A 22,994-nucleotide genomic window follows, 5' to 3' on the forward strand; every position below is an offset into this window, starting at 1 on the left:
CCATTTTACTTATCCTGTAAAGGACAGAGGCAACATGATTAGTTCAGAAAACTGTTCTTTATTTCTGTGTTTTGATGTATTTGATGTAAGCCCACTAGCCCAGTGGATATTTAAAGCTTACAGAAGGCTGCATTTAACTGCTGCTATGTCATTCCTGCAGTATTTCTGCAGGTGTTTTGGTCAGTGCTATTATTTGTAATATATTATATTATTTGTAATCAGCACAAATGATCTGTCCCCATATGATAGAATCCACCATCCACCCTGATTTTTTTTCAGTTACGAGTACTGATTGTGAATGTAACACTCATGATCTCCCAGTGGATAAATGTTTGACTTGGGCACATTTCCATGAGCTTTATCAACAAAGCTTATTACATCAGTCAAGCTGATGACTGAGCAGGCAGAGAATGTTAGTCTTCCACATCTCAGTTTAACTCAAAATCTATTTGCAAAGTTTATTAAAAGCATTTGAAGTTGCTCCATGTTACATGAAAATCAGGCTCAGGATAATTAAGTACTCCATGAAAATAGCATGAATCAGTTCACCTGAAGTAGGAGCTGCAGCCGCAGAGGATGATCCTGTGAGCTATAAACTCCACATCTCCAACTTTGATCACGGCGTCGCACAGCGATCCCTCCTGAAGGAGCTCCATAAAATAATTTTGGTGATACCGACTGACCTGAAACAGGAGAGGTTTAGTCTGAGCTAACTTCAGACAGTGAGACAAAAATGTTAAAGGAGCTTGAGGCAAGAATAAGAAATGAGACTCATTAGCGCCACGACGACCGTCGGGGGTACTGCAGCCAACAGCGAAGCCGGCACGGGAGAACGGGGAGAACGCGCATGCAGCGTCATTTGACGTCACATCCGCAGGACAGCGCGGGAAATTCGGGCCCAGAATTGCAGCACATTTTGCAGCACACAGCCTGTTCAAGGCAACGGAGAGATATGCTAGAGGGCTCATTCTTTTTGGTTTGGAACGCTTCATCTGACATTATTACTAGAAAACTTAAAACGTATACGCATTTTTTTCATAAATCCTGCCTCAAGCTCCTTTAAGTGTCTTTTTGCAAAGTGTATGTAAACTTCTGGTTTCCACTGTATTTCTCTGTTTACATGGACAGCAGACTGGACTGAAGATACAACACAATGATGTTTATAAGAAAGGACAGAAAGGACTTTACTTTGTAAAGAAGCTTAGAATATTCAGCATTTGCAGCAAGATGTTGCATATCTTCTATAAGCCTGTCGTGGAGAGTTCAATCACGTCTGCAGCTATTGTATCTGTTGGAGGAGCAGCATGAGAGCGAAGGATCTCCTGTAACCATGTGATTGAACTAATATCTGTGCCTGGATTTATTTTGATTTTATGGCTGTAGAATTGTCAAATGTGCAATGAGTGCTCCTGCCCATTCTTTTCCCAAGATATCTTCAACTTTCAATATCTGTCAGTTATTTAATATTACTGTGTGTTCTGACAGTGTAATAACTGTTTAAAGGTTAAAGATTTTTCAAGTTTATAACAGGATAAGAACTCTGAAATGGCATGAACAAACAATTTCACATGAACAATTTGAACTTTGAACTATTTTACATATTTACAAAAAACTGTGTCAGTCCTGGACTTTGTTCTCAATTGTTTTTTGCCTGTTTTTCCAATAAATGTCCAGGTGTTTTTAATTTGGTGTGGTATTCTTTGAAGCAGTTCCTCTCCAGCTGCAGACAGAGCCCCACATTGCACACCTGTTGGTAACAGCTATGTCCAGAAAATGCTGGAACACTGTAATGTGCCACCTTTTGGTTCTCCTGCGGGTGGATTTGGTTCCCATCATCTGGTCTGATGTGTCCACCCCTCCCAGGTACTTATTGTAGTCTACCACAGCTGTTGGTGTGGGGAGAGGAACCCTATGATGCTGCCCATCCTCTAATGTACATTAGTGCTGATGGAGACCTCTCTGGTGTCCATTCATTTCACAAATAAAAGGTCACCATCCCTGCTTTGGAGCTACTGGGCCACGCCATTATATGTTGAAACAGTAGCAATATCAGCTAAAATTACACACATTACTCTCAACTAAAACAAGTGAACTTAGAAAACTTGCACAGAGTCTCAAAACTGGAAAAAACACCCAAAGCAGGAACGTCACACTTTGTCCTCACGAAAACGACGCTCACTCCACCGCTTCACCTGGACATCAACAAAGTGAGGGGGCTGCGTGACGCCATTGTGTCATAATTAACTCGTAATATCTTCAAAACTAAAGCAGTACAAACGATTTTTTTTTTTTTTGCACAAACCAGACTAACGCAGCACAAACAAACAAGACCATTTTGGACAAAGTCGGGGTGCTGTAGACGTTGGTGTAGAGTAGGGGTAGGCAACCCTGGTCCTCGAGTGCCAATGTCCTGCATGTCTTAGATGCTACCCTGCTTTAACACACCTGATTCTAATTAATCATCGTCATCTTGTCATCCAGGGCTGCACAATTCTGTTGATGACACAGGTACTTTTATCACGGTGTGCTGAAGCATGGTAGCATCTAAGACATGCAGGACAGTGGCACTCGAGGACCAGGGATGCCTACCCCTAGTGTAGACACTTGTCCCTCAAGCATGTCTGACTCTGGTCTGACCAATGGGGAAGCATCCGCCCACTGCGGGATGTTTGTGTCAAAATGATTCAATCAAAAAACAAAAAGAATTCAAAACTTTTTTCACTTCAATCAAAAAAACTTCACTTCTATCAAAGAAAACAATTCCAATCAAAGAAAAACAGTGTTCAAATGCATTTCTTTGAGTCTCAAATATTTTTTTTTGCATTCAAACACTTTTTTTCTTTGATTGAAATACATTTTTATGATTGAAGTGATTTTTTTTTTAATTGAAAATATATTTTTTGATTGAAGCAATCTTTTTTTTGATTGAATAATTAAGAAACAAATCTACCTCCATACTTCTCAACATTTCAACTTTATTCACGAAATTTTGACTTTTTTCTCAACATTTCAGAATCAGAATCAGAATCAGAATCATCTTTATTGGCCAGGTTCCAACATTGTCCAACAAGGAATTTGACTCCTGTTATTTCGCTCTTTAGGCAGTAAATAAACAAATGTGGTACTTGTTGGCATATATATAAATAAACAACTAAGGTGCAGCAGTTTGAGGTAGAGAAAACTGACAGCTCTGAATAAGAAAACATATATACAATTATACAAAACAAATTATACAAAAAATACAGAAAAGTGGGAGGTGAGGCAGAGTGAGGCAGACATGGTTATTATAAAGTGGAAGGTGCTTGTTACAGCATGTAACTGCTATTGTTGCTTTTGCTATTGTTATTGTTATTGTTATTTCGACTTTTTTCTCGAAATTGTACTTCAACATTATTCTCGACATTTCGACTTTTTTTTCGAAATTGTACTTTAACATTAATCTCGACATTTCTACTTTTTTCTCGAAGTGCATAATGAAAAAAAAATCTTCCTCCTCTAAAATATTATTTTTATTTTTCTCCTGTCTTGCCCTAATACTCTTCCGTAATTAACAGATACTCTATAAACAAACAACACTTTTTTCCACAATTATTTTCAACTTTCCCTCACAAGTCCACTCTGAAGTGATAATTTACGAGGCGTGCTTAAACGCAGCGAGATTCCCTGGATTCTGATTGGCTGCGGTTTTCGGGCGGCTGCTGTGATTGGCTGCTGCGCGCCGCTTGAACCCCCTCCTCCGGCTGCGTGTGTTTCCCTGCTGCTCCCGGAGAGAGCTGCTTGTTTCCCGGAGCACGCTGCTGGCAGACGGAGGGAGGGAGAAGTTGTCTGACCGGTCGCCAGTCTGGGACAACGGAACAAGGACTTGGAGGGAGACGGCGTCATTACGGGAAAAAAACCTCGCTCTCCTGCATCGTTCACTATGCCGTTCAACTGAACGGCGACGGGAACAGACGCGCTTTTGACAGGCGGGGAGAGGTTTGGGAGGAGGTTTAACCTATCCATCACCTTGGATGAGCTAGACGTCTCCCAGAGATGCTCCACTTCCCGCGAGGACCTTCAAATACCCTGCTCCTCCTCCTGCTGCTGCTGTCTTTCATTTGAGTTTGCTTGTGTTGAACCTGCACGGACGAGAACGCGGTCAAGAAAAGTGCGTCTTTTTCCACTTCTTACCCCCCATCCCTCCCGCTTCCACTTCCACCCCCCCACCCCCTTTTCTTTTTTTTTTTTTTAATCACCAAAGGGATTAATTATGCCGGACCAAATCACCGTGGCAGAGTTTGTTGCAGAGACAAATGAAGATTACAAGTCGCCGACTGCGTCTAATTTCACCACCAGGATGTCCCACTGTAGGAACACGGTGTCTGCTCTGGAGGAGGTGAGTTTCTGCTGGGGAAAGGTGGGACTTTACCACAAGTTAATAACAACAGCCAGGGATTTCACATTTATAGGTTTTCAGAACATAAAACAGCCTCTCGTATCTTCCATACCGCCTTCATTCATAAAAGTGTTTTTGTTTTTGCACTATTTTTGCCCTTTGCATTTGCCCAGACTCCTTACAAACACCAGGAAACTGGACCACATTACACCGGTCATGAAACGGCTACACTGGCTTCCAGTGAGTCAAAGGATAGAGGTTAAAATCTTACTGCTGGTCTACAAAGCACTGAATGGTCTTGGACCAAAATACATGGTTGATCTGTTTATGTTTATGTTTATGTTTATTAAGGATCCCCATTAGCCGACGCACAAACGCCAGGCTAGTCTTCCTGGGGTCCTGCTTAAAAAGTACAATATAAACAACAATACACAATAACATACAATTCCAGTTACAAAACATACACAGATCCAATTGCAATTAAAAAGAGAAGAAAAGAAGAAAAAGAAAAGAATAAATCACAGTTCCCAAAATGATAACATAACACTATTAACTCTCCAATCTAAAAAATGACTTACGGTAACATGTTTTTTAAATGATTTCTTATTTGGAATGCTCCTAATATTTAAAGGAAGAGTGTTCCATGATGAAATTGCTCTATATACAACAGTGTTTTTCATTGAATTAGTTCTTGGTCTTGGTAATGTAAGTTGACGCTGAGTTGAAGCTCTGGTACTTCTTACTCTTACTGTTAGTTCCTATGAAGCTCCCAGACCCCTGAGGTTCATCTGGATCTGGTTAGTTGTTTGTCCCAAGAACCAGAACCAAGCAAGGTGAGGCAGTTCAGTTATTCTGCTCCTCACCGGTGGAACAAACTTCCTAGACCTGAGGTCTGCTCCAACTGTAGATCCTTGAAATCAGGCCTAAAAACATTACCGTTTACTGAAGCTAATCTTAAATTAAATACTTACCTGTTGTACTCTACTGCCCTTACTTTTTACAACTTGTGCTTTTTATTATTTTACCTCTTTTCTTATCATTTTATTTCATTTATTTTGTATTTAAGCATACTCTTAAATTAAATACCCTCTGAAAACCGCGAATGAGATGTGTACCTGCGGTACTCTACTGCCTTTAGTTTTCAGCAACTTGTGCTTTTTATTATTTTACCTTCTTTTCTCATAATTTTATCTCATTTTATTTGTTATTTACCGTTTAATTGTGTCTTGCCGCTTTGAATGTTGATGTAAAGCACTTTGAATTACCTTGTGTTGAATTGTGCTATACAAATACACTTGCCTTGCCTTTCGAGGATAGACAGGACAGACAGTTTAGATGTATAGATTGTACTACTGTCCCCCTGGTGTAGAGGAGAAAAGACTCAATGTGGTGTACACAGAGCAGACAAAAACATGATCTCAAAGTAGTTGCTCGCAGTCTACTGAAATGCACGTTTATTTTCCCAGGTAAATGTAATTAATCTAAAATAGAAGAGGAATCACATGGCCCTACTCCAGTTTCGAGCTTCACAGAGAGCACTTTGTGCTCCTCCTCTAACTTGCAGGTCGTCAGGAGGAAGGACACTTCCGCTTTGTTGCCTGATTGCCCTGGCCTGCCTCCCTTGTTGTAGTTTCCCTACTTTGTAAACTTGTATGGCAGAGCCTCGCCCTGCCCGGAGGATAAAAATAGAAGTTCCCACAGGAGTGAACTCCACGTGTAATACGTGTGAGTGTGTTCCCTGCTTTGTAAATTAAGTGGTGCTTAGGTGCTGACATGCAGGGAGAGGCATGATTTCGAAGCTGTCATCACAGAGCGGACACTTTTGAAGCTGACACTTTATTTTAGCCAGCTGGGTGCATTTTCTGTGGTTTGCTGGGAAACAAACCAAGACCTGGGATCTGTGTCAGCTCCACCTTAAACTCCCCAAGCCTCCACACCTTTTGTGTGATTGCTGAGGTACACCTGCTCAGGCCGACAGGTGCTTCACCTCCGCATCACACACCTCTCCATACACACTTTCATGCCTCTTCTTGTTATAAAAAGGCGTGTAATCTGCCACTGTGAATGCTGCTCAGACGGAGAGAGAGAGGAATGTGTGGATTTCACTCCCTTTAAATAGCGGGTCAGCAGTAATTACTGGCTTGTGAGGGTGAATTGTTGGGTTGAGAGTGTAATTCTGTTGTGTTTTCTAGTTCTGTCGCTGTCGAGGCTGCAGACTTGCTTGTTCGGGAGACACGGGAGCTGCGTGTCGGATGTTTCGCTCAGGCCTCCCCGCGCTGTGGAGCACAAGGCTTCATTGTTGGGGAAAAGTAGACCACGCAAACGTCGGTCTGTTTGACCAATTAAACACGGCAGAGGACGCGGGACACTTCCACTTATTGTACGCAGGCCGAGCTCGGAATTTCAAACACACATTAACTAACAGACATCCACACAAGCAAGAGCGTCCACCGTTTGTATCCACGACCTCCAACTGAAAAATGTTAGGTTGCTGTTTCAGCTTTATGCTCAGTTTCAAACATTGGCCTGATTCTGATCCCCTTTTTTTATTTGAAGAAGCTCTATATTTGCTATGTTAGTGCTCACCAGTTAGTTCAGACTGTCTGAGAGCAGCAGAACTGTAATGTCAATGAAATCTGCACTGTGAACTCACTCTGGAGGCCATGTGGTTCAGTAACGGCCACTTGGAGCAAGTTTGCAACCTGATTGTCTGGGAGATCTCATCCTTTAGTGGTGGGATGTGAGAATCTGCTACTCCAGATGGCTGGTTGGGATAAATCTGCTTCTTAATCCTGTTATCAAGGAAAACTGTGGAACAACAACTCAATAAAGCTCATGTTTTGGAGTTTAACCGTTAATACATGTGTTTTGTGTTTTGTGGTTCACAGGTGGTTTTTTATGTCATAAATTTCTGGTTAATTGCTTTTGTTGTGATTTTATAGTCTTACCTTAAAGGCTTTAAAAACCGACCTCTGGAGCTGTTTATTTGAAGAAGGTCTTTAACCACATTAACAGGAGACAGGGCTGGATCTTTTGTCAAATGGGTCCAGAATGTTGTGCAGTTATTTCCTCTGAACTCAATTGCATCTGACATTAACTTAATTAGGCTAGTAGTTTTAAACCGCCTGCTATCGAGGGGCTGTTGAGGCTGCGTGTGTGTGTGTGTGTGTGTGTTTGTACGTGTGTGTGTTGGTTTTCATTTGCAAAACCACAGCAGTAAAAACCTGTTTATCCAGTCTTAGTCCCAACGAACGCTTGTGCTGACTTACTTTAGTGCCCACTTCTCAAAAAATAGGAGCTCCAGGTCTGGTTTTACTTTCAAGCCTGTGTTCAATATTGTCTGACTTTTATATATGTAAAGTGTTAAAAATCAAGTAGTTTTCTAGCAAATTATTTTCTTATGGACATAGTTACGTCCATATTTGGGGAAGAAAAAAACAAACAAGGAAAAAAAAAACAAAGTGATGTCTTTACAATCAGTTTCCAGAGTTTTAATGTGCTTAATCACCTTAACTTAATGAATATATTTAGCATGGAGTGTCTGTAAACACAAGTTCTCTCTCCGACACACGCCTGGCTTGACCTCAGTGGTAAACACTGATCTGGACGAGGATGTCCCTGTGCTTAAGTCTTGTCCAAGGAAAAGCTTAAATTGGCACACATTGTGGTGGTTTTTGGTCTATTTTTGTGACCGTTTTTCTTTCTTTCGTCCCACTCACTATGTTTACCCGAGCACACAGACTCCAGCGTTGTCTGCTTAAGCAAACCCTGAGTGCATTCGGATGCAAGTTCCTAGTGAACTGAACTGAGTCTTGAAAAATGTCAGCGGGCTGTGTAGCTCTTCACCTTTCTTCAATTTTATTTATATAGCGTCTATTACAACAGAAGTTGTGTTTGGGCACTTTCCAGAGACCCAGAGCATTTACCCCGAGCAGTTACTTCGTAAACATAATCAATGGCAGGTAAAACTCCCTTTAGCCATCCCTTTGCAGCCTGATCAGGAGACCACTCCCCGAAACGTAAACGCACAAAATGCACAAGGAAGGGCTAAGGACAAAGAACTGTCCAGTTCCCTGCTCACCATTGTTATAGTTTGCTCAGTCAGTCATTTGGGGCAGAGTCTTTGATAACTTCAGACCACTTTGATAATCTGTTTGTTCACCCGCATCCTGAAAAAGACACTGGTTCAGTAAGACAGAAATCCCCCCCGCCCCCCACCTCTAAAGCATACTGACTGTGAATAACATGAACAGCTCTCTCTAAGTGGGGACTGACTGGCGATTGTGAAATTAATAGGCATCGGACTGTATCTATACTAATGTGTTTTTAAAATATAAAACTTTGATACACTGATGCGAAGTGTCTGCATTACTCTGACAAGTTCAGCCCTTGAAAACAGGACAATTTTGGTCTACTGAAGACCCGGCTTCATTATGGAAAGACTTGAGACATGACGTAATGTGAATGGACAAAACTGCATGCCTCTAGAGACTAGTGGCGTTTCCATTACCGCTAGAACTGCGCAAGACTTAAATATCGCAAGAAAAACCCCAACAAAAAAACTGTATTGGAAACAGACTGTTGCAAAAACCTTTTTTAAGCTTCAGGTGTATAAATAGTCCAGTGTAATAGAAACACTTTTGTTTTTGCATTTGCATTTGCATGTCTGCAGCATCGTCTTCATGTGAAATAGGCAGCCAATCCAAAGCCACCAAAATCTAGTGTTCAGCTGTTTTTGGCCTCATTTATTGTGTAGTTGTGCTACATCAATATATTTGTTTTGAAGAGAAGTCTTGCAGGACGAGATTCTAGGAGAGTGACAATCAAAAAAGGAAATGCACTGTTCAGAGGATCAGATAATGCGGTTAATGTCCAGTTAATTCCTGCCTGTAAACTGTTCTACATGCTGTACACAGGCTCCACAGTTTCCTCTTCAACCCAGAGAAACTGGAAGACGTCAACATGGAGCGATGCAGAGAAGGAAGTAAAAACGAAAGCATTCAGGACGTAGGAAATGTACAAAGCTGTGAGGATTGTCCAATCCCCATTTTTTTTTTTTATTTCCTCTTTGCAACCAAACCAAAGATTTATGGTGTGGTGAAGATAGCTCAGTTGACATTGACTGTTGTCATTGGTATCAGCTATCATGTAGCTAAAGTCTGCATTTGATAATACTGCACGCATAGTTAGGAGGGAAGAATCTGCAAGAACAGTTTATTTTTAGCCTCTTTTTACTTGTGCATGAATACAGAGTAAGTCTAGATGTCCATCCACTGTGCACCCACTTGGGTTTATGTAATGCAGACTGAGATATTTTCTGATATAGGCTTGAAATGTTAATATGCACGTAGATGAATTGCATTTTAAATCTTATATTTTAAAATAAAACCAGACTTGTGTCTTAGTTTGCTGGCAGCAGGCCAGCAGCAATTTTGTTGGGAAGTTATCAGTGACGGATGTTGTTTAAACTCTACTGTTGGCACAGGATGTGCAGGTAGGTGATCTCCATCACTGGTCTGGTTGTTTTTAGCTTTATTGAAAGCACCGTGGAACAGATCAATGTGGTTTGTGAAATAAGGTCTGGAGAACATCAGATCTTTATCTCGTCATTTCTTAATCACAGCTCAGCTCTTCATCTCAGGCCGCGAGTTGTGTTTCTCTTTAATCAGAAACTTGTCTTCCATGAAGAGGAGATGATATCATAGTTAATATCCATCCACTCCTGTGATAGTGGCTCGTCTCTGCATAACCGGTTGCAACAGAACGAAACGTTGGTTCAGCCGTCGATGTTTGTGTTGCGATGTCTTGTTTAAAGTGCAAAGATTTATGACTGCTTGCCTTAACACTTGAAGGCAAATGTGCTCGTGCAACTATTTCACACGTGTCAGTGTGTTGTTTTTGTGTTGACACTTGAATGGTTCTCAGCCTTCACTTCACCAGCTAGGATTCCCTTCCTCATTCTGGACGTGTTTTGGCGCTAAAAGGCTGTGACGTGGTCCGGAACGACAGCTGCCCGTCAGTGCAACAGGTGGCCTGCAGGAAAGTTTTAACAAGAATTCAGACATTAGGATTATTGATGTAGAGACAATCCACATGTAATAGCTTTAGAGGCACACAAAGGGATCAATGAGCTCCCGCACACACACACATACACACACATGACCTTAGCTTGCTGTCTGGCCGAGGTGAGCTTCCTAAACCTCCCAACCACACTGACCAGCCCTCAGAGTGCCACCTAAGAAGCTTAGTGCTTCCTATAATTAAAATTGGATTCCTGGCAGGACCATGTCTCCTTCCTTCATCCTTTACATCTACCGTCCCTTTACTTTGCCCGGCTGTACTGTAGTTGACACTAGGGATGGGCGGTATGGACTAAAAAATGTATCACGATAATTTCTGGCATTTATCCCGATAACGATAAAAATGACGATAAAAAAAATACCAATTCAACTCCATCTTTTTAAATATAAATCTATCACCACATTCAGTCTTTGGAGCCAAAACACTGCTGTAAAAGATACTAAATACTACTAAACTACACCAATTGAATTACTAAAAACCAGTTAAATCAGTACACCTGTACTGCAAAACTGGAATGACTCAGATCCGCCATGTTTGTTACACAAACACGTATCAACAGGATTCTTTCTTTCTTTCTTTCTTTCTTTCTTTCTTTCTTTCTTTCTTTCTTTCTTTCTTTCTTTCTTTCTTTCTTTCTTTCTTTCTTTCTTTCTTTCTTTCTTTCTTTCTTTCTTTCTTTCTTTCTTTCTTTCTTTCTTTCTTTCTTTCTTTCTTTCTTTCTTTCTTTCTTTCTTTCTTTCTTTCTTTCTTTCTTTCTTTCTTTCTTTCTTTCTTTCTTTCTTTCTTTCTTTCTTTCTTTCTTTCTTTCTTTCTTTCTTTCTTTCTTTCTTTCTTTCTTTCTTTCTTTCTTTCTGGCTCATTTCTTTCTTTCTTTCTTTCACATACGTTGATTTAACGCAGAACCATAAATCATCTTTACACAAAAACGTCATCAACGGGAATTTATCGTTTTTACCGCAAGATGACAAATTCTTATCGTGAGAATTTTTTTTGACGGTTTATCGTGAACGGTAAAATATCGCCCATTCCTAGTTGACACGCAACAGTAAACCAAGTCTGTTGAAGCCTTTTTTTAAATTCTTTTAAATCAGAGTTGTCTCTGACTACATCTTCCTGGCGATGAGGCGGTTCAGTGTTGTGAAAACTCCTGCTCTCGGTCCTTCCCAAAGGTTAAAGGTTTGAGCACCACAGCAGCTGGTGGAAGTTGAGAACTTGAAGCTCATCTTATCCATCAAAGAGTGTCGGTCCAGATTCTTTGAGACGGCTCCCGTTAAAGCTTTTTGTTGCCTGACTGACCTTGGCTCCTCATTAATGATCCCCGCCGTTGATTTGTGGTCCTGATCGGTTCGTCCCGCGTGGACCAGGGTGCAGTGGGAGGGCTGAATCCTCACAGCTGTGTTGTCCGGCTGTCACGTTCACTCAGAGGAGCGGCCCAGACGTCTTCTGTGTTGGGAGAAATCCTCAGAGGCCCTCGGGAGTTCAAGTCCTGATTGATTTTGACTGGAATTGGACAGCTGAGTCGAGGTGTTCTGCTTCTCATGGTTTTTTTTTGTTGTTTTTGTCACTAAAATTGACAGCATACACCACTGAGTTCACAGGATGTTCTTTCTCTTTCTCCGGCAACTGTCGGAACTGTTCAAAGCTTTCCTTTTCCTCTTTGTTTCTTTCACAGTTTAAAAATTTGTCTAATTTTATCCAACATTAGCATGAGAACCATCAGAGATGGCCAAATTGCTGGATTATGGATTGCTATGTCTTTCTGATAGAATATACCGGCTTAGCTTTTCTAAATTGGAAATTTCACACCAGTTGATTACTACTTGATTATTTGCTTTCCTAGTTTTTGTCAAATTTAGGCAACGATTGGATTTATATTGTTTTTGGCTCTGTTTAGTTTTTTTTTTTTTTTTTTTTTTTTTTAACCAAAGCAGTTCCAGTCCTTGTTCCCGACTTGCTTTTTGACCACCGGCTGAGAGTATAGCACCTACTTGGTGCCAGGAAAAGTGGCGCTACGCTAGCCTCCAAACCTTGCCGGGCTGGATACAAGAACCACTACCGTGATTTTGTAACCAACTAAAACAATTCGACCGCCATATCTGAAAAACCTATGATTAAAAGCATATATCATACCAGGAAATTCTGAATGCACCGAAATTCAATTTCCAATCACTGAAATCGAATGTCCAATCGTAAAAGGAGGATTTCGCGCTCCTTTTACAGTTTTATTTGCCTCCGCTTTGGTGATGCCATGAATAACGTAGGGGTCCTGTCTCCAGTGCTCTGCGAACGGTGGAAAAGCAATTAAGTTCTTTGTAGGACCCGTTAGGAATTGGCACCGTGCTTTCCTGTGGAGTTAAGGGACTTGTGTGAAGAGCGCTGTAGTTCACATACAAAAACGCAATTTCTCCGGTGTTTTCCAGAGGAAAGCGAATCATTTACCCTCTTGTCCCTTCAAGGAGTGATCGTGCTTTGCAGAACTGTGCTGTAACTGTTGGGTATTTTTTTCCTCTGGCGCCGTCGCCTGGACTCCACGACACCGGTACAAAACGTCAGTGTGAAGAGGGTCAAAGAGGAACCAACAAGGTTGTATTTTTCTTCCCCTCGTTAAAGTGCGACACATTTGGTCTTGATTTTCCAACCCCTCACCCTCAGACTTGGTTTTCATCAACCTCCTGCTAGTTTACACACTTCTTATTAAAAAAAAAAAAATAAGAACTTTAAAGCTGTAGCAGTTTTTGATGCCATCAGATCTCATTTAGTTTTATATGTTAATAAGATCAAAAAAAGCCATGTACTTTTCCTTAATTATCACGACAAATGCTTAAAGCAGTACTTTTAATTAATTAGTTGAAGACATTTGCACTATGAGATGCTGGTTTTAAGAACAAGGATGCAAAAACAACAACAAGGATGGTGCTTTTACTACCATCGGGACTTGCAACTTTCTGGGAAAACTAATCTGAGACAAAACCTTTGCTCTCTCAGCTTGTAAAATTTCAAAACGCCCTGAAAACCCCTCAGCAGTTAACATAAAAGTTTGTTTTCTCTAACACTTAAAGTACTTTGGTTGATACTGCCACCTCAGTGTAATATCTGGCATCTGGTAGCCAAGGCTCTGGTCCAGCTGTGCTCTTTGTAGTGCTCACTGAGAAGCTGTAAAGCAGCAAGTGTGCGGCAGCTAAAATACCACAGGACTTTTCTGAGGATGGGATGTTTTAGTAACTTCCAGTCGAGGAGAAAACCTGAATTAAAACTTCTTCCACTTGCTTCCAGTCACACTGAGAGTTCAGATCTTTAATAAGAGAAATGTTCAAGTCCTTTTAAGATGATGACAAATACAAGTTTTCACATAGCAACCATGCTTCTGGAAGTCTCCCACAGATCAAACTCAGTTGGCCGTCCATGCGTGCTTAGGAACAGCAGCCTGGTGTTGGAGAATCAGCCGAGGAGCCAGCTTGACTCTGACCACTTCCACGATTGTGCGGTTTAAGCGAGCAGCAGCTCTAACTGTTCCTACTCAGTTGTTGTTTACATTGTTGTTCAGGCATGCCCATGTTATCTTCCTGTAGTGGACAAACGATGTAGGCTTAGTGAATCAGGACAGGATGTGTAAAGACCCAGAGGATCAAATCATGACGCAAGTCTGTGCCACTATGTCACTGTTTCTATAAGTTTTTGTTTTGTTTCTTTTCCAGTCCACCATAAACCACTGCACTTGAATTCACGAACCGTGACTCCAGCTCTGCAGCAGTTTTATATCAAAATAATCAACAACCCCCCCAAACATTCTGTCTTCAAATGTCAAACTCGCCGGAGTAATGTGGATGCTAGAGATAAATGTAATTAAAGTTTCATGTTTTAAAGTGTCTGCACTAGTGTGGATTTCACTTCTGTTGTTAGCTCAGATACGTGTTGGTGCAGCAACTTCAACCTCCTTTATTCCACTTCTGTACTCACACGCAGGACAGTGTGCACCCAAAGGTACATTAATCCCACCTAACAGGCGGCGCAAAAAGAACTTGAGTTCTTGTATGTCTTCTAGGCATGGGGCGATATACGATATTATCGTATATCGCGATAAAAAACGGCCGCAATAACGTTATCGTGGGGTACTGTAATTATCGCCAAATTTTTCTATTTTTTTATTTTTTATTTTTTATTTTTTTTTGTCACACAAGGCTACCAGCCAGGTAGAAGCCAGTGTTATTTTTTTCATGTATTTTATTAATATTATTTATTATTATTATTTATTTAATATTTTTTCAGAGAGTAGTACAATCCGTGTGCATTTGACTACTGTGGCACTTTATTTTCACTCAATCTTTGTGTTGGCCATGCAGCTTTTGTTTTGTATACTACAGAGCAGTGCCTTTATTTTATTATTTTTCCAGAGAGCCGTACTAAGTAGCAGGCAGCCAGCCACTGTTAAAGTTTCAGAGAGTAATACAATCAGTGTGCATTTGGCTCTACTTTGTCACTTTATTTCTATTTGTCACTTATTTCTTTCGACTCTCAGGGAAGTATTTTCTTACAAAAAAAGAAAGTTCAAATAAGTACCGGTACTATAGTTTACACTCTGTAATGCATAACATTTACAGTACACTATTTGTTCTCTACCTCAAGTGTCACTGTGTTGAGAATGATTTGAGAATAAATGTTCTGAAGGAACCAGTGGATCCACGGTTAGTGTTTTTCCTTGCATTTTAAGAATTTTATAAGCGACACGATAATATCGTAATCGTGATATTTTTGTCCACTAATATCGTGATATGAAATTTTCATATCGTCCCATGCCTAATGTCTTCTTATTGTCTAGTGTCGGTGTTCAGTAGCGCTGTCTCCAAACCCTCAGAAGGCAATCATGTCATTGAGCTCATGTCAGGCCTCCTCATGGCACTGGGAAAAAAAAGAAGAAAATCCCAGCCTCTCCCGTCTCTTTGCCCTCTTTGTCCCGGCAGAGAAGTCTCAGCGTGGCCTTTTCCACGCTTCCCTCGGCTGGCTGACTGCTCTCATGTCAGCTGCCTGGGAGAAGAGAGGCACCCTCAAACCAAGGTTTGTTTGCAGTCATGAAACCACTTCTGACCAAATATTTACTTTTCGCACTCAGCATGGAGAAAATTTGTGAATGAAACACTTGAAAGTAGTTTCCAGAAATATCTTCTTTTTTTTTCTCCCCGAAGCAGCTGAGTCAAAGCTTTAAGGTCTATCCTACGGCAGGTCTTCTGGACAGAACTTGCATACGTGGACAGATTTGCTTGTACGCTTCTTTTAAAGGGGAAAACAAGGCCACAATGGTCCCTGGACCCTCAACTTCATATTTGTTTTGAACCACCATTTGAGGCCAACACTGCAATCAGGTGATATTCTCAATGATTGACTCAATGAGACTTTTGCACCGGTAGACGGGTTTCTTCTCCAGACTGATTGTTTCAGCTCTATCTGCAGATGTTCAAGAGCATTTAGATCAGGCCACTTCAGAGTGGTCCAGTGTTTTGATCTTACCCATTCTGTATGTTGGGTCACCTGCTACTGAGTGGCTTTCTGACACTGGATAGCAGATTTTACTCCAGAATGTCTTGATAGTCTGGATTTTATTGTATGAGCACAAATTCGAGATACTTTGTGCTAGAAGCAGTAAAGCAGGTCCAGAACATAATCGAGCCTCCTCCATGTTTCACAGTAGATACACTCCTCATGTCTTTGAATGCTTCATTTTGGCTGAAGTGATTTGCTAAAATACTGTGGGTTTGTCTCATCTGTCCTCAGGACATTCTCCCAGAAGCTTTGTGGTTTCTCCACATACAGTTTGACAAATTCTAGTCTGGCTTTTTTATGATTTGCTTTCAACAGTGGAGGAGTCTTTGGCGTTGGCTCCAACAGTGATGGATGCTGTGATCTGAAACTGATGAATCTCCTTGGACGTTGTTCTTTGGTCTCTTTGGTTACCATTGGTATAATCCGTCGGCTCAATTTGTCATCAGTTCTCCTCTTGCAGCCGTGTCCAGGGAGGTTGGCTTCACTCCCGCGAACCCTAAACTTCTGAAGGAAATTTGCATCTGTAGTCCCAGTAACATCATACTGCTTGGAGACGGTCTCATAACCTTTACGTTTAACGTGCTTGTCCATGATTTTCTTTCTGATCTCCTCAGACAACCGTCTCCTTTGCTTTCTCTGGTCCATGCTCAGTGTGGTGAACAGCATGATACCGAACAGCAGAGGGACGAATTTTCACCATTAAAATAATCTGACCAAAGATTGAAGACACCTCTGATGCTACTTACAGGACATAATTAAGTTTCACATGATACTCTTTCAAATTATTTTCAATCTTTTCAGGGATGCAAACATATTTTTCAAGGCCAGTTTCATTCCCTTGTTTTTTTTTAATTCCGTTGAACCAAATTTGTGTAACTCTTGACTTTTATTACACAAAACTCAACGCTGTGGGATGTGACTTCCCTTTAGTCCACGTGGGATGAAACTGTACATTTTCTACGCATGTTTTGAATGAGCCGCAGTAGGGCTGGGCGATATGGACCAAAAGTCATATCTCGATATTTTCTAGCTGAATGGCGATACTCGATATATATCTCGATATTTTTTCTGTGCCTTAATTGGGGTTTCCCCCAAAGCATTATAGCATAGCATCTGTTAGCTTCATTTTTTTCTGAGGCAAACCCTTAAAAAAACAGTCAGTTTTAATACAAAGCCTCGTGCCAAATGTCACACAGGTACCTTTATTAACAGAGGTCTGCACAATATCAAAATGTATAAAACAAATGAAATAAAAATAAACTGCCTGCATATATAGAATAAAAATGCTTCTTGAATAAAATAAAACAAATATCCCTTTCCTGCATAACAATTAAATTGAAATACACTGTGCAATTAATACAATGTAGACAGTAACAGGCAGACTTTTCCACTGAGGTTGACAGTTGTGCAAATAACAAATAAAACATTCAAGCCAATTTGTCACAAAATAAGCTATATCAAAATCATTAAAAAAAAATGTAAAAAAAAATTTTTTTTTTTTTTTTTGAAAATCGATACAAACGATATTGTCTCGTACCATATCGTGTTTGAAAATATATCGATATATATTAAAATCTCGATATATCGCCCAGCCCTAAGCCGCAGTTTTTCCTCAGCTTTAAGGTACAGAAACAGAAATGGCCTTCCTTTGTTTACTTGAACTGTGCCACTCGCTGAGCTGCAGACAGCAGCTCTGTCTGTTTGAGGATCGCTCACCACAAAACACAGTCAGCCACTTCCACAGCACACCTGCTGAAACGCTGACCAGACCTTTTCTGTAATGTGGGAGACGAGGCTCCTTGCTGATGTAAAGAAGTTTTCTTTAAACTTTGCAGAGCTGCTACTTTCAGATGATTCCAGACGTCGTTTAGGCGGTGAGGTTTCTGTTGCTGGACAATGATAAGTTTCCAGCCAAAGTGCTGGAGAAATGTTCATCATGTGAAAAACCACAGGAAGTCAGACCTTTTAACAGCTGTTGTAAGTTATTATCAGTGGCACAAAATAAAGATGATTATTAGTGGCAAGTATTTCTGTGGCAACCAGCAGCTTAAACTTGCTGACCTGCTTCTAGTTTTCTCTAAGGACTGACGTTTACTTTAATTGAGTCAGTTTTGCCCCTCCAATGAAAGATGTATGGTGGTACACTATCAAAGATAATGTACCTACGTATGCAGCTAATAAACTGGATAATTACATCCCAGTTGCTGCATTCTTGTTCCCTCCGCGGCGTGTGGCCGACTGTTTCCTCGCATGACTGTCGCATAGGGAGCTGACAGGGTGAAGCAGACTTATTAGATGTGATAAAACTGTCTCTGAGCTTTAAAGAAGTCTGAAGCGATGCCTATAACAGGGTTCCCTGTGCAGTGTTGAAAAGTATAGTATTTGCTATCAGCATTTTTCAGGTCTGGACAAGTATGGAGGGGAAAAAATGAAAAGAGAGATGAGAAAACATTTGTTTTCTTGACATATGTCACCAATTGAGGAACCATAAAACTACCATGGACCCAATGGAAATGAGTCCAGAGTGATTAAACCCCTGACTATGAGGTTTATGGTTCGGTGCACAGCCTCTTCATCTGTCGTGTGGAAGAACGGACAACCTCTTGAGTAAGGAAAAGTTTATTGTATGTCATATATCTTGTTACTGCGTGGGAGAAGAAGGACCGGTGTGGGCATAAAGTCATCAAAAGCTTTAGAGATAAAAGCTTTGCAGAATCCGTGGACTCTGAGCATTCACCATTTAAATTAAATCGTCTTTTTTTGTAAAGTGTCCCGGATTACAGTTTTCTGACATATTTTTGGCCACATACTGTAAGTATGTAAGTATTCACCGTTCCCTCGCCTGGTGACCAGAATTGGCCAGTACAATATATAAATTCAAAGTTAGAATTCAGAAATTATGTTTAATCAAACATTAGGATTTTATTCAGTTCATTTAAAAAGAAAAGAAAAAAGAACTGAAAGTCGAACTCACAGCTATGGACTTTTGAGTTGCAGTCGCTGTAGGAAGTCTGTACTATAGAAGGGGGCATTGCTTGGATTGCCTTTTGTTAAAAGTGGACGTGTGTGTTTTGAATGCTGATCGGGCCTCTGAGAGACTGCGACTGTGTGCATTATTGCAGAGCAGACGTGCGGTCATGCAGATAGTTTGTTGGTGAGAACAGTAAAGCTTGATCATCGACCTGTCTGTCAGTCACTGCCGCATGCAATCGTCCAGGAATGTCTTTCTTCTTTAGACGGTTTAGTAGGCGGCTGGAAATCGCTAAAACATAACTGGCTTATTAGTTAAACTCACTTTTATTGGCGGCATGTCTCCAAGTACTGTCTGAAGATTGGAGTGCATTCATTTATTTTTTGTGTGCGTCAATTACAAAGGTCAAATTGCTGCATTCATTTGAGGAAAAATAACTTTAAAAGAAGCAATAATTCATAGTCAAACTCTTTGATTGCTTTAAGATTTAATTGATTCATTCTTCACTCACTTCATTATATAGTGTTTTTGGCAACAGTTTGTAATAATTTAAGTCATTTTAGGAGATAAATCCACAAAAGTTTAACATTTAATTGCTGTATATTGTGCTTCCTGCCTTCAATGCTACATTCATCTGTCATTAGACCTGGGGCTTTTTTCAAGGGCTACCAGCCCTCATCAAGCACTGCTCCATCCAACCTGTGCAAACATCAGTGAGAGTTCATAAAAGTCAGTTAAAATCACAACATAACATTTCTATCATCGAAAAAGGGGAGTCCATTGACAGTTAAACATTTTTATTTAATTTTATTTATATTTTGTCCACTTTCTGTTTTGCAGTCAAATGGGTTTTGGTTTTGACTTTTTAGCAAGCCGCTAACTGTTTTCTTTCAGGAAAAGAAAGCTCTTCCAGACCTCCACTATCTCTGTTAAGTGCCATGTTTTACGCTCTGTTTACACCTGGTATTAACATCCATCCTGAGTCATTCGTTCACAAGAAGACAGTCTTAATTAAAGGTGTAAATGCACTTAGACCACATTTGAGGACACTACTGAGATCCAGTCACTTAAACGGCATTCAGGGCTGCTCTTGGCCTTATGTGGACATATTCTTTTTATCAGCGTTAAAACGCAATGTGCCCTGGACCACATTGAAGAATTTTCTTCAAAACAAATGTCATGTTTCCAGGCAAAAGGACATGCTCATTTTTGGCACAAAGACATCATATTAAAAGTGCATTTGTGTTTTGCCCCCGAAGTTGCTATATTTTTAGAGCAACTTCATACAGAGAAGTATGGTGTTGTTCTTTATTTTATGGCTAAATGCACGGTCTAGTACACTGTAGCCTCTTGCAGGTAAAACGTAATGATGCATTTGGTTGGTAGGCGTGTACTTATTTGCTTATTTGCATAGAGGGCAGCAGCGTGAGATCTTATGTAATACTTCGGGACACATGTGGAAACGCACGTTGAAGCCAGATGTGAAAAGATGCTCTTAAAGCTGTCCTCCTCAGGATGGATGTAATCCCAATTGTAAACAGGGCCTTAGTTGCATTATGGACTGAGGAAGCAGCTACTTGAAAACAGCTGTGTTCTTCTTTTCAGTACTTTACAGCCGTCGGTTGCTGAATTTTTGGGGAGTTTTCTTTTTTTAAACATTTTTTCATTTTTAAATAAAAGTACACACTTAAACCAGGGTGTCCAAACTTTTGCATGTCACTGTAAATCAGATTTACGGCGTCTCCTTACCTTTTTCTATCTGTCTGTAAAGATACTTTAGATGCCATCCATCTGTGCTGGGCTCTGGCGGAGTCCAGTAACCTGACACATTACACTCTGCAGTTCAGGGAATGCACGTCCATAAGTGAATGGATCTCCATGACGACGACCTCTGTGACCCCGCAGTGTTTTGATGGTGTGTGTTTTTGTGTGTGTGTGTGTGTGTAGATTGGCTGCAGCAGATGGTGCTCGATTGTAATCACAGTGATGATGATGTCACCCTTTAAGACAAGGATTAATTCAATTCAGTTTGGGTATCTCCCCCTGCTCATGCCGGCAGAAGTGGACCTCTCGGTTTACAGAGAGCCGCTAACAATGGAGGGGAACTGCTGACACCACAGTTGTGTCGTCTGAAGTGTGCTTGTGAATGGGCTGCAGGCTCGGAGGGTGCCTGGTTGTCTTGTGCTCTCTAGAAACTATACATGTCAGGGGGTTTCTCCCCTCGGCGTGACTCCATTTTTTTCTGTTTGTTTTAAATGGCCTAATTCAGAGTGATGTGAGCTGCAAACGTCAGCGGTTGTACGAGGGGTGGCGTGATGCTCAACTCTGGACAGCACCTCAAACAGGAAATGTGCGAATGTAATTGATGACTTGAGAGAATGAGAATGATTTAGACAAGTGTGTTTGTGTTCAGCTGGTTTATTACCCAGCTTGTGTGTTGCCCCGTCAGACTACTCGGGGGTGGGGGGGGATTGAAAGGGTCTGCTGAAGCGTGATATCGTACGTCTGTGTGTGGGTGTGTGTGTGTGTGTGTGAGAGAGAGCGAGAAGGGTCAATCAGGGGTTCAGATGTGCCACTCTGGTTGAATAGTCTTTGACTGACCAGTCAAGGAGCGGAGGCAATGGAAGAAGTGGACGGAGGAAAGAAAAGGTTAACAATTTAGAAACCTAACCGTCACCATGACAACAAGCTGTTCTTATGAGGTGTCGACAGATCATATAACCTTTCTTTTTCCCAAATCTAATATACGATCTGAATCCCAGTTCTCTCATTTAAATTCCTGCCATGATGGAATTAGTTCCAGTTGCATGGATAAAAAATTGCATTGTAAGTTTTCTGCAAAGGAAACCAACATAATATGTCTATTTGGGTCTCACAGTTCCTGAATTAATCACAGTTTTTGCAACATCTGTACTGTCGCAACCAGTCACACCTCCAGATAGGCGTCCTTGAGGAGGAAATATGACAGGACTGGGTTTTTTCCACTGACAACTCATGCACGCATGACATCATTTCTCTTAACCCGGCCAGGCAAACCAGTCCACTTTGCAAAAATCCTGTCTCGTGATGTCTTTATCCAGGACAGGATTGTCCAAGAGCCATTAATAATCACAGCAAGCAAGATGGCTGCAGCACTCAGCGGCGCTCCCACTCATCTGCACGCCGCTTTGGACGTCTTTTGCTGTCGCTGGCGTGGTTGTCGTTCTGCCTATGATGTGTGTTTTTTGGTCGGTTTCCTCTGCATCCGGTGGTACTGTGCCCTGGAAGTTGAATCCAGAGGAACCAGACTTAATTCTTTGTATCAAAGGAAGAAAATAAAATCTGTGTTCTTAGTTAAACAGTGTCTATAAATAAGTGCAGCAGGTTACAGGGCATCCGCTCTCTGTCACTCAAAATGTAAAAATAAAGTGTTTGAAATGTATTTGTGCTTTTAGTAATGTGACTGAAAAGGAAATCCAGTAAACCAACTTTATGCACCGTATTGTTGGTCCTTGTTTTCCTGAATTTGCGTCTCAAGTATAAAACTGCATCAGAGAACACAGATCATCATCACTTCACTCATTTATTCTGCACAGAATAGAAACAGCAATATTTCATCATATGAAACTGATTGCATGCCCTTTTTGGATTGGATTACTTTGTTTCATTTTAAAGTCCTTTTTTTTTCTTTTTTACATATGTATGTTTAATGGCAATAACTTCCAAATTCTTTTAAAACCCTAAAGCGACTAAGCATTTCAGCTGAGTGTGCATGTCTTGAAAGCTCATACTTATTTATGTACTCATACTCAATTTGTGGATTTAAAGGAGCATGAGGCTCCTTTTTAAGATATGAGTCTCTCTAGCGCCACCATTCGCCACGACGGCCATCGGGGGTACTGCAGCCAACAGCGAAGCCGGCACGGGAGAATGGGGAAAACGCGCATGCAGCGGCATGTGATGTCAGCCCAGCGCGGGAAAGTCGGCCCCAGCACTGCAGCACATTTTGCAGCACACAGCCTGTTCAAGGCAACGGAGAGATACACTAGAGGG

The 22,994-nt window shown here is 41.0% G+C and overlaps 1 protein-coding gene across 2 annotated transcripts in view; it reads left to right on the plus strand.

Moving 5' to 3' along the window:
* Positions 1-3,797: 3,797 nt before the first annotated feature.
* asap2a (ArfGAP with SH3 domain, ankyrin repeat and PH domain 2a) overlaps positions 3,798-22,994 on the plus strand; it is a 73,680-nt gene continuing 54,483 nt past the window's right edge. For both annotated transcript variants that reach the window (XM_061744460.1, XM_061744461.1), the window contains exon 1: positions 3,798-4,375. In XM_061744460.1, coding sequence (XP_061600444.1) covers positions 4,250-4,375 — 126 coding nt within the window. In that variant the 5' untranslated portion in view covers positions 3,798-4,249. The remainder of the gene's footprint in view (positions 4,376-22,994) is intronic.

This window comes from Cololabis saira, chromosome 16 (assembly GCF_033807715.1).
Source record: "Cololabis saira isolate AMF1-May2022 chromosome 16, fColSai1.1, whole genome shotgun sequence".
Classification (NCBI taxonomy): domain Eukaryota; kingdom Metazoa; phylum Chordata; class Actinopteri; order Beloniformes; family Belonidae; genus Cololabis; species Cololabis saira.